The following is a 13,230-nucleotide window of genomic DNA, read 5'->3' on the forward strand; positions in this document are numbered from 1 at the left end:
TCCGTCGTTTTATTAGGCGACGAGGCAAAGTTATAGCGATAGCGTGGCATTTCAACCCTCCAGCTGCTGCTCACATGGGCGGAATATGGGAGACAAATATTAAATTGCTGGTGCTCAAACATTATACATATATATTATACGTATATATTGTACGAAGAATTAACCACTGTACTTGTACAAATACAGGAATTTCTTAATTCTAGACCGCTTTGTCCAATTAGTTCTGATCCCTCGGCCTGGCAGTAATTTTTTAACTTACGCCTGGTCATGCCTGTGCAACCTCAAGCTCAGTGCTTTCCTGACCCTGATTTTACGAATCATAATATCAATCGACTTTCACGTTGGTAACTCTTACAATACATCGCGAGTTTTGGAATCGTTGGCACAGAGAACACCTGCACACTTTGTAACAAAGAGCCAAATGGTTATATCCTAACGGCGAGGTTGAAATAGGCACCATGTTGGTGATAAAAAATGGAAATCTACATCCATTACAGTACCTTCTGGGGCGGATCGTGGAGGTGTTACCTAGGCGCGATAATGTACCGCGGGTTGCTGTAGTGAAAACTGCTAGGGGTAATTTTAAGAGATCATTTTATGTCACATTGTTCATCATATTTTTTTTTGCTATAATGAAAATCCAGTGTTTTTATGGTCGTGGGCATGTTTCGTCATCACATGCTTTTAGTAATTATAATTTATTAACTTCAATTTTCTTTTAATTAATAAGTAATACTTTGGTTTTAATTTAATTCTTTAGTTATATTTAATAATTATGCATTAAAAAATAGGCATTTGGCTGATTACTTATAAATAATAAAATCAACTGTACATAATTTGCCTTACACCTTTTCCTTTTTCCACTTTTTGTAATTTAAGGACAGATATGTATATTCCTGAATATACATATCTGTCCTTAAATTAATTACAAATGTGCAAGGAGTAAGAAAAATGGAGAACAAGGTCGTGTTAAGCTGTGAACTGAGTAGCAGCAATTTTGGCATTGACCGAAGACAGGATTGCTCGATAAGTGTCGACACCGTTTTTACGCGAGCATATTTTTCGGTACGTGCCCTACTACTCCCATCCCCAAAATATCCAGGGTAAGTTACTGTAGTCTCTCTTTTTTTACGTTTACGAGTCAGCAGGTGAGAGTTTTATATTAACGGTTGCATTCGAATATTTTGGTAAATGAGTCAGTAAAACCTATGACTGTAGGGATTTATTTTTTCGGCATATTCATATTTCGACGGAGTTTGCTCTTAGGTGGATTCATGCACCTATGCCTCCTGGCAGCAGCTGCCACTGGGCTTGATTGGAGAAAAGGGTATCGCAGAAATTAAGTGTCTTTTTGCAGCTAGGATATAACCCCGGTAGAGATCAGACAAAAAAATTATTTTAAATAAAAATCATAAAGGTTTTTTCAAATAGGTCGACTTCTCTTAACTAAACAAAGATAATTTATTTTATATATTTTGATCAATGGGATGAAAACTGGAACCATTTTTTTGATCAGGAGATTGGGAATAGCATTGAAAGTAAAAGAATAATCAATTTCAACTAGAAAATAGCTCGCTTTATTTTAGCTATTGATTTTGTAATAATTTTTTATAAATAATGCTTTTATTTCAAAACAAACCACCCTTAATAACTTCGTCAAAAAAAAACACGTCAATCTAAATATACAAAGGTATTTATAAGGACATTGTAAGCAACATAAATATCTATTCAACAGTGCCAAAAAAAAAATTAAATCCGTTGACGTACCAGCGAATAGTGACCAAAAATGTCTGGGAATAATGGATATTCTATCAACCTCAAACTGTCAAACTTTAACTGGTTACCCTAAGTATGATAGATAGGTAGATTAGTATAGGTATAGGTAAATTACACTTGAAATCTTCAGTTTTAGATTTTAGACCCCTTTCATTTTGATAAAAAGATGAAAACAACATGAACAGGATATATTAAGACTAAGAAAATATCACTGCCGCAAATCTAAGTTAAATTTTAAAGAAAAAGCCTAGGGTAGAGTGCTTCAAGAGTGCGCACTTAAGGTTTAATCAGGTAAAAAATCCAAACGAATTGCGTTGAAAATATATATTTTATTATTTATGACTGTTGATACTTAAACAACAAAATAAGGTATAATTCGCAAACTAAATATCAGTACTTCAACAGAAAAAATTAAACTTAAAAAAAAAGTGATTTTGCGCACTCTTATAAACCCGCTTTTTAAGAGTACGCATTTAGTATTGTATGAGTACGCACGCAATTTTATGAACATAGGTCACATGTATAAGATCCAGAACCCTCGTAGGCACTGCATTTTTCATGCCACCATTCAGCACACAATATGCACTCAATCCAGTCTTCTGTAACAGGTTCTTTAAATGTTTCGTTGCAACCTGGACAGCTCCACATTTTCTTATGAGGCGGTGATTTTGGCTTTTTCAAAACAGCTTTTCCATTTTTCGGTGTCTTCTTTGCCTGTCTGAGGTTCACAGCGCATTTTCTTTTAAAACTCTCTTCCGAAAGCTCTTGTGGTGGTGGTAGGTTATCGCTCATATCTAGTTTGACTATGGGTTTCGGTTTTTTTTTCTCTTTTTCTTCAATTAGTTGGTCCTTACATGGGGAGCTGGTGATAATTTCCGACTTTTTGCTTCTGCGACTTGTTGACCTGAACGTAATTGATTTGGGTAATGGAGAAATTGTTGTTAATTTAATATAAGTTGACGATGTTCCAGGAGTGTTCGATAAATCAAATGTTTTGGTTTCTGGCGCTACAGCAACTGTTTGTTCCAAAGTTAAAATGATTGCAGATGTGTTGGAAACCAGCTTTGTAGGCTAAGGTGAATTTTTCTTAGTAGTAGAACTCTCAAGAACAACAGTTGGACTGTCAAGAACTTTGGAAGCATTTTCAGAGGCTAATTCAGAGATTTGATGAGGTTGAATATTGATTTTAGATGTTAAGTTATCAGCGACTTCTAACTGAATGTTTGGCGCTTCTACTTGCGTAGCTACTATAGCTGTAGCAGAATTTTCTCGTTCTGTGACTAAAGTGGCCATGAAGTCAGCTTCGGTTAATATATCATTATTAAAGGTACATATCCCTGTCCTTTAAAACCTTCAATCGCATTTGTTAAAGTAGCAGCTTTAAAATATGCAGGTGCAAATATTGAAGCAATTTGGTAGACCGTAATTACCCGCCCTGGATGGTTCTTCAACCATTCTTCACACTCGTTGGAATAAAACTTTTTTAACGGGCTAAAAAAACATCGGTCAAGTGGCTGCATACGGTGGCTACTATAAGGAGGAAGTGTTAATGCGATAATGTTGTCGAAAAAAATCAACTGCTGCAATAGAGCAATGGGAAGTGTGGTTATCCATTATCATTAGTACTAGTTGTTCCTTTGTTGGCTTAGTATATCCTTGTTATCTCGAAAATGTGTGGCATAATCAACAAACAAATCCTGATTGATGAAACTACTATCAGATACCATTCCAATTGAAGATGGCGGAGCTCCGTCCAAAAGTTCTGCCTTCATTCTTTTACGTGGATATATAAATGCGGGAGGAATAAATTGTCCACTAGCACTCATTGCACATACAACAGTAACATTGATTCCCCGTTCTGCGCTTGATATTTTATTGACACACCTTTTTCCTTTTGTAGAGAAAACTTTAGGGGGCTTGTTTGGGACAGTTGAAAATCCCGATTTGTCTATATTGTAAATTGCATGTGGCGGAAATTTATATTTGTTCATTACCTCCGAGAGGTTTTTATAAAACCGCTCAAACTGTGGTTTATTAAACCCAACAGCCCTGGCGACGCTTGTAGCGGTGGGTTGCCTTAATGTCTGTGCCTGCCATTTTTGAAGTTATATTAAAACGATGTTTTAATTTGTTTTTTTCAGCGAACTCAAATGCTAGACTTCTTAGAGCTCTAGAAGTTTACCCGTAAAACATGTTGTCTATTGTTTTAATATAATTACACAACTCTTCTTTCATTTCTGCTGTTAAGGTAATGTCGAATCTTCCCAGTTTTGTAGCTACAGTTGTCCTTTTTAGCCTTTTTCTTAACGTGCTTTTCGCCATTCCTAAGGCCACGCTTCTTTTACTTTCTCCATTTTCAATTCTCCGTCTTACTGCCTCCATAACCGTCGGTGAGCATAAAGCACGTTGAGAACGTCGTTTTCTGCTAGATATGCTAAAACACAAGAAAAAATACGTTTAATCCGTTAGAACAAAAAAACCTGGTTTGTAGGAGTGCGCGCGTACTCTTACAATATTAATGATTGCGCACTCTTACAAAATGAGCATGTTTTTAAAAGCTCCAGTGCTGCCTCCATCTTGGTTCGAAATTGTAAACAACGGTATGATTTATACGATTCTTCAAGGTTTATTGTAAGCATGACAAAATATGACCGCGAAATTCTTGAAAACTACAGTTGTGTACAATATCCAAAATGTCAAAATATAATAACAAAACAGATAAAATTCCTTAAACTTACTTGATAACGTTATTAAGCTATTATCGATATTTATTTGCTTAAAATGCACAAGAAACATGCAGACACTCCTTTTAATCAGTACGAACCAACACCTTGTTGTTGTCGACGACGTGCTCCAAAAATCGACGAGTGCGTACTCTTATTGACCGCGCACTCTTAGAGCACTCTACCCTACATAGTAAGTAAATCTTCACCACTTCTTATTTGCTTGACATTGCTTCCGGGAATTTTTCGCTCTAAAATATTGCCATTTTTTTTGATTTGCATTGCTTTTTTAAGATCTCGTTTTCCGTTTTTAATATTTGAATTACATTTATTTCTTCATTTAACTTCTTTAGAGATTCCTCAAACTCCGACACTAGAGAACAAAAATCCACAGACTGTAAAAGTTCATTTTGCTTAGTGTGGAACTCGCGAATATGAGCCTTAATATCTCTCATAAAATCGACCATTCTAGCTTTAAATCCAATACAGCAGTACTCGTAGAATGACCCATCTCAGTTGGGGCATCGATTGGACTTTGACGCACAGGATCGCCGCTGCCGCTGCAACTTAAACATTTCCACAAAATGCCCAGTTTAATGCTAATGATACTTACTTGGTCTATCCATAGAATAACACATTTAGCATGATAAGAATTCCTACAGATTCCTTGGCATTTTATACCTGGAGATTTTTCCGTTATTTGTGACGTGCAGGATATACATATGGGCGGCATTGTTTACTTAATTAGCCGCAAACTACTTATACATATGTTGTTATGAAATTATAGAGTATCACTAAGAACACTGTAAGTTACGAAATGGCACAAAATGTACTTTATTTAAGAGATTTTAGCTACTAAATGTTGTGTTTAAATAGAGAGCTGCATAAAATACATACTGAGATACGCTATAGACACTGTTCGTTGATAACATGTCTTTTATTACCACACATTTTTGCTTACTATTTGCTTATACGTTCACCGACTTTGTTTTTTTCAGTTTAGTTAGATAGGATGGAGAGGAAGGTACTATAAAGTCCTTGTATAAAAATCAATATTGAACCTTTTCATCTAACGCATATGTAATAAAATAAACTCCTGGACAAAATTATCGCATCACTAATTATTTTGTCAAGAAAATTTAAATAAAAATAAATATCAGTTAAAACAGTTATAATATTTTTTCTCGTATAAAAGGCAGAACTGGACAAAAACTATGTTTATGCTTTATCATGGAACATGCTGCTCGTGAGGAGTGAGAATACATCCGCAGGAATGTTTTCATAATTTGATACGAGGAACGCTGCGAAGACTTCAAGCGGTCATTGCAGCTAGAGGTGGCAATACACGTTATTAAGAATTCATTATGGGTCTATTGTTTTATTTTTGTATCAAAATTGAAGTTAGTGAAAATCGATGCTTTTCCTTGTATTGAATTTAGTTACTTAAATCTCGTTTTGTTAAATAGAATATAATTGTTTTTGTTAATTAATAATGTATAGTTAACAATGCTTATAAGTTTGCTTATTTTTTTATCTTTACTTAAAAAAAATCTCTAAAAATCAAGTGGTGCGATAATTTTGTCCAGGAGTTTAATATCTATAGAATGAAATCCAAGAAAACAGCTTTACAATTCGGCAATACTGTTAGTGATTAGTTTGATTCTCCTGAATAGGTTATGCGTGTGAAATGTGACTATTTTGACAGTTAATTATAAACGTCAATGAAAATAGCTTTCAAAAAGTGTTTCGTTTTTAATTATTACATTTTATGTATTTAATATAGGAATAAAGTAAAAATATTTTAGATCAATTTAAACGTGATTAGCCCGCGATTAAGTCATAGTACACTTTCAATATTTGTATCCATAAATAAATAGGAGCATAGGAAAATCATTATTTATGTATAAATAACTTAAATTTAATATTTTTTTTGTTAAAAAATGGCACCTCTAAAAATGTGTTTATTGTACCTAAACATACTAAAAAAAAATTAATTTATTATTTATTTATATTTAAATTTTTAAGTTGCAAGTTGCTCAATCACCGCAATAGTTTTATGTCTGTTCGTAGTCATCCTTTTAAATTAGTATGAAAACTTTTTCCTTTTTTTCTGTAGTATTGTTCTTGTGAATAGAGTTTATAAAGGACTCTCTTAAATAAATAAAATATTCCTTTTTGCTTATGCTAGATTTAAAATTGGACTTTGCCTTAATAACACTATATTGTAGCGTTTTTCATTTCTGGTATAAATTAAAATACTCGATGCACAAAAATAAACAACTGATTCATTTCATACGTACACACTAAACGCGGTCACTTAAGACTACTAAAAATATTTATTTACACTGTATTCATTTACTACTATTTAGGTCGATTTAAAGGTCGTGCCAATATTTGGACGAATGAGGGAGGACAACTGATATATTATTATCCACTCCGTTGTCAATATCGTTACAGTATAAATCCTACAAGTTAAAATGTTAAAATTATTTTCAAACAAACATGTAAAAGTCATACGCTTGTCCTCACTTTCAGTTCACAAGCACTAAGCACAAGATGACGGCAAGGTTGGAAGTGCTATGGGAAACATTTTAATAAATTAATCGCAATAAACCCGATTCTTAAATGAACTCTTGCCTTGTTAAAGTGCAAATCACACTTTAAAAAGTTACGAAGCCTATTGCAATATATTGCAATATGTTAATTACATCCTTTATAAACCGTAATAAAATTAGCTATTTGAACCAGCTAATTTTATTTAAAAATAAGTTAGTTAATTAAAGTTTTTTTGTTACAGAACTCTTATGTGCAACATTCCCGTAATAACGGTACTATTCAGTTTATCATGGGTAGTAGGAATGGTTGTTTATGCAGTATATTCTAGTTGTGACCCTTTGACCTCTGGATATATTAAAAAGTATGATGAAATACTACCATTTTTTGTTGAGGACCGATTTAGTTATTTGCCTGGAATCTTAGGGTTATTTATGGCAAGTCTCTTTAATGGTGCGCTTAGGTAAGTACTACTCATTTATCAATAACGCTGCTGCGAATAAATTATATCTTAAAAATCTTAACAACAAGAACACGTCTAGTTTAATAAATAAATATAGAGTTAAATATAAATATATTTTATACGAATAAGAACTTTTATGTTTACTTTTACAGCCGTTTTTAGGTTTAAGTAAAGAACTATCTACTTATTAGATTACTACACCCTACCTATTAGACATTGCAAATAGTTGTATCTTTTCCTTACTAGCTACTTTTAGTATTAGAGTGATTTTTCAACAGGTTCTTTTTTAATTGCATCTATTTAGTAATTCTCTTTCGCTTCCTGTCCTAGTCCGTAGGACAGCTTCTCAAATAAACTATTATAGCACTTTTATAGCACTTTTTATATACTTAAAATGTTAAACAGAATAAAAAAAAAAAAATAAAAAATGGGTGTTTCTATTTAAAAAAATTAAGTTGATAGTCGTAGCTCTTTTTTGTTCAACCTTGTATACATGAATTCATTATTAAAAAAATCGCGCATATTCGAGCGTTTTTTTTTTTTCAAACTGTTGGAATTATTAAACGTGGACTGTATGTTGGGTTTGTTCTGATTTGTTGACACTGCTAACGTTAACTAATAAAAAAAGGCAACTACACGTTAAAATGCCTGGTTTATATTAATAATCCTTCTTAATATTAGGTACAATAGATTAATATGTTTCGTTTTACGAGAGGTTAAAAAGGAAGAGAAAAACAGAATCGTAACAACACTATGATTTCTCTCGCAATACTGCCTCGTAGTTGTTGACGAAGCTCAAGGTGTGCTTCCCAGAAATTGTTTATGACGGAGCGCAGTTGCCACTTTTACTATTTTCAAGTCTTTTTAATCAAAGTGTTTTCAACCGAATATTGTCCCACTTTGAAGGTATCACTTTCAAAATAAACACTTAAACTGTTCTTAAGAACTAAATGTGAGTGATAAAGAACGCACTATCATACACTAAAGTCACTGTAACGGCAATGGGCAGATCTTGGCAAACGGACGTTTGATAAGTACTTTTCTTGTCTTGATTGTGGCAACCCGTGAAGTTCCATCCCTACCTGGATAAAGCATGTCGATTCTTCCCAACGACCACTTACATGGGGGTAGATTATCTTCCTTTATCATAACTAGGTCACCAGTCTTTAAAGAGTTACAGTTATTACGCAACTTGAGATGTTGCTGCAACTCTGAGACATATTCAAGCGACAATCTTCTCCAAAAATGCTCCTGCAGCTTCTGGATTTGTTGAAAATGTGACAAACGATTTTCAGGTATCTTAACAAAGTCTGGATGAGGTAATGTTATTAAGAGCCGTCCAATCAAAAAATGGGATGGAGTAAGGGTACACCTTAGACTATACATAGTCTAATGGATCACTAGATAAGGGTGTTAAGGGTCGCGAGTTCAGGACTGCCTTGATTTGAACTAACAAAGTATAAAATTTTTCGAATGTTAATAAAGCATTACCTACAACACGCTTGAGATGAGATTTGGTCGTCTTTACACCGGCTTCCCACAGACCACCAAAGTGTGGGGAATGAGGCGGAATAAAAGACCATAAATGGCCCTCATTGTTAAGAGATTCAGTTAAAATTCTTGTAGAAATATATAAGTTGTTTTTCTTGATTAACTCCGAAAAAATTGCTTCCGTTGTCCGAAAACATTTGATATGGTTTACCGTGATGCGATATAAATCGTTTAAAAGAAGCAAGGAATGCTTCCGTAGTCAGATCCGAAAGTAACTTAAGTAACTATCGCCTTGGCAACAAAATAAATATATAAACTGATATAAGATTTTGTAACCTTAAAACCGCGACCTTATCTATCTTTATTCGAAAATGGTCCAGCGTAATCTACACCTGTAGTAAAAAATGGTGGCGCTGGATTCACTTGTGTTTTTGGTAGGTGGACCATTATTGGTAAAATAGCCGTAGGGTTACTTTTAAAGCAACAGACACAGTTATGATAATTTTTTTTACCTAAATTATGCCCTGATATAGGCTAAAATGATTTACCAATGCTATAAAGTAAAAGTTGAGGCCCCAGATAAAGCAATATTTCATGCCATTTAAGAAATAATAATTTGGTAAATGCATGTTTTGAAGATAGAATGATGAGGGTGTTTTTTAAGATATTTAAAATTTAAAAAAAAAACGAATTTGTCAATCTCCCGCCAACTCTAATTAACCCAAAATCATCTAAAAATGCATGTAATTTTGATAATTTACTACTTTTGGATACAAATTTACCTGTACTTAATAACGAGAAAGTTTTATGAGAATACGAGATGAGTGTTTTATTTCTGCTGCTTCAAGAGGGCCAAATTTTCGTTCTATGTTAATTCTTTGGCAATTCCTTTTAAATCGAAAACAATAGGCAATAGTATTTAGGCAATTTAAAAGAGACAATGGTATTTGCTTGAACTACATTACGCATTTCGGAAAGATTTTCTCAAGAAATACTAAATTTAGGCCATACATATTCATCTAGTTTTAACCAAATGGGGCCTGACCAATAAAGATCAAATGATAACAAGACAGTTGGACTGATACCACAGTCTAACATTGAAATCTATGTTCTACGTTATCTACGTTATCCATACGATTACTAATTACAAATACTTGTAGGGAATTCGGAGTCATGCCTAACCATCCCAGCATATTGTAGAGTCGCACCAATACACAACTCTACTAATGAAAACATTTAATAAATTTAATTAATCGTGAAATGTTACCATCTTAAATGAAAACTGTATGATAAAGAGTTGTCATCATCGACGTAAAAATCTTCTTTTATGTTACGTGATAATAGAGGAAATTCTGCTCAGCAAATCAATTCCTAGCTGATAAAGACATCTTATTGCTAAAAATGCTGCCGATTTGGTACCGTAGATAACTCATAGGTATCTATTTTTTCAGTTGTATTGTCACGCTACAGTAGACGTTGTAAAGAATTTTGTTTTTTGTAACCTTGACACATGCGATACATTTTTTCTACGGCTGCAGCTATAACATAGTTGTGCTGTCGGTAACGAACTAAAATAGTAAAAAGATCTGACTGGATAGTCGGGCCAGTCATCTGAATATCATTAAATGATATTCCGGAGCTACTAGGACATGACGCATCAAAAACAGCACGGAGCTTGCTCGTCAAACTACTGTCTTTAAAAACCCCATGATGAGGCATATAATAACAAATATCGTTGTTGCATGTGACCTAAAGCTTCGTATTCTTTTATGAATTCATGATATTCCGTTTTAAAGGTTCGTTGCGTTCAAATTTGCGTTCGAGGATTAAAAATCGTTTTTTCGGCAATATCATAATAATTTCCTAACTTTTCTTGACTTTTTTTTAGCGGAATCGTAACGAAAAACTCTTCGATTTCCCAAAAACGCATATAACGCACTTGTCAATATCAATATTTTTTATGAGGTTACACTGCCTTTTTTGATTCGATTCGCTAGCTACACGTCCAAAATCCATCCGAATTTTGTTTTTTGGGCAAAAGGTCCTTTCCCGCCTAATTTAATTTGACCTACACAGATTAAGTCCCAAAAATAACCTGCTCTGATTAGCATATCTATATCACACGGTATATCAAAATTGGGGTCAGCTAAAGTTATGTTGCCAGGAATACTAAAATTACAATTGTTAAACTTAAAGTTTGGCAAACTATTCGTTATGTGAGATACTACTTAACAAGAAATTTAAACACAAAAACTATTAACTTTAGACTTAACGCGAGCAATACATTTGCTTTTGCAATCCAATTGAAATTCGTTAAATCCGCAAATTTTGATCTCAATAGATGTTTTTGATAACTGTAGTTTATTTAGAAAATATTCAGTAAGAAAGCTGCTTTAAGAACCGATATCAAATAGACCTCGTGCTACAAAAGGCTTATTGTTTTTATCAAAAATATCAACTAATACGGTCGATAGCAATACTTGTTTGGTCGATAAGTTTACAGACGACAAAGTGATACTTTCTTGCGTTTGATTCATGATGTGAAACCAAATGTAGCAGTGTGATGTGCTTAGCTTTGCATATTTTACAGGATCGTGAGTAACAATATTTAACCATATGTCCCGCTCTTAGACAATTTAAGCACAAAATATCTTCTTAACTTCCTCTATACGTTGTTTATCTAATTGCAAAAGGTCTGGGCTGAGTTAATCTCTCTCTGTCGCTTATGTATATTTTAAACCACTTTGTTTTGTTCTAATGATTCAAGAAGATATGCCCGTTCTTTCAAAAACGACGTTAAATTTTCTAAGGTCGCTGTTGTGTATGATGTTTTTTCAGTTTTCCCAGAACTTTCCAGTTGCCGCTTGTGTTTTCAACCGAACACAAACACACCCCTGAATTTTAAATGAATTTGTTCCAACTTGCGCGTCCTCATTGTATATTTATTCCTATATGTTTATAATATCTCTAATATTACAGGTTTTATTTGTTTGGGAGGTCCTTGTAGGAACTGGGTTAATCGGGATGATGACGATAACTTGCTTTTAAGTTCGGCTTATACTATATTAATAATATAGGATTATTTTTAATTTTAAAACTAATTTACTTAAAAAAACTTATTTTATTTTACATTGTTTGAGAGCCACTGATTTGTCGCCCGATATTGAAGCATTCTTCACCCTGAAGGCATAGGAATTGAATAATGTGATTGGCCGGATTTAAAAAAAAAACGGGTAAAATACGGTTTATCGCGTATTACACAACGAGTAATATAATAAACTCAGGTGGGGTTTATTCTTATGATTATCTTTAATTTTAGGTTGAGACGCCTTAATTATTTAAGACGTTAAATGTATTTTCGTCTGTTAGCTGTTTTAGCCAATAGATTTTGGTTATTTGTCATAAATATGTAAATGAAAAGGTTGTGAGCATTTCTCTCTCCCATAGTCGATTCCATTCGTGCTGCTATTTTATTATTAATTTATTTTATATTTGTATTAAATAATAATATTTAACATTAGTCTGAATGTCTCTAAAATTCAACCTCAATTACCACCCTTGACAAAGATATAAAAACCCTACAATTATTATAACTTTATCTTCAAGGAAAAAAAAAATTCTAAAATATCAAAGAAAATAAAATTAGTTTACACAAATAGGGAAAAAACGTGATGCACTTGTTAGTGTTTTTATTTTTTGCAATGAAAATGACAGATCCGTTTTTCCTGTTTTCCTTAGTCTCATCAAGTATTTTGTCTAGTCCGGGGTGAATTATATAATTAGTTTAAGGTATATTTACTTAAATAACATAATTAAATACCACAATAATGCTTTCATTATAAACTCACTAACATAAGAATGAAATACCAAATACAAGATGTAAGATATTAGTTAATAAATGCATAAAATGAATACCTTAATGCTTAAAAAAACTAGTAACCAAAATTTAAAATTATTTCATTCGTTCCTTCATTAAATGTTATTCACCAAATCATGAAACACCATCGCATTTATCTGCTGAATCTATTGTTTAATATAGCGATTTAAAGTTTTAAAATGTAAGTTATCGTGTATGGAATCCGGTAGTATAATATTATATAAGTTTGGTGCTAAATATTCAAAATGTCTTGATCAATTTTTTTTCAGCTAACTTAGGCATTTTAATTTTCTCTGTTTTTATGACATACCGATGAGACATGCAATAGTTCGATAAATATTTTCTTT

At 33.1% G+C, this 13,230-nt stretch overlaps 1 protein-coding gene across 2 annotated transcripts in view; it reads left to right on the top strand.

Moving 5' to 3' along the window:
• Positions 1 to 13,230, top strand: part of LOC126743592 (sodium-coupled monocarboxylate transporter 1) — a 182,665-nt gene that overhangs the window by 142,058 nt on the left and 27,377 nt on the right. For both annotated transcript variants that reach the window (XM_050450768.1, XM_050450759.1), the window contains exon 6: positions 7,297 to 7,515. In XM_050450768.1, coding sequence (XP_050306725.1) covers positions 7,297 to 7,515 — 219 coding nt within the window. The remainder of the gene's footprint in view (positions 1 to 7,296; positions 7,516 to 13,230) is intronic.

This window comes from Anthonomus grandis, chromosome 1 (genome assembly GCF_022605725.1).
Source record: "Anthonomus grandis grandis chromosome 1, icAntGran1.3, whole genome shotgun sequence".
Classification (NCBI taxonomy): Eukaryota; Metazoa; Arthropoda; class Insecta; order Coleoptera; family Curculionidae; genus Anthonomus; species Anthonomus grandis.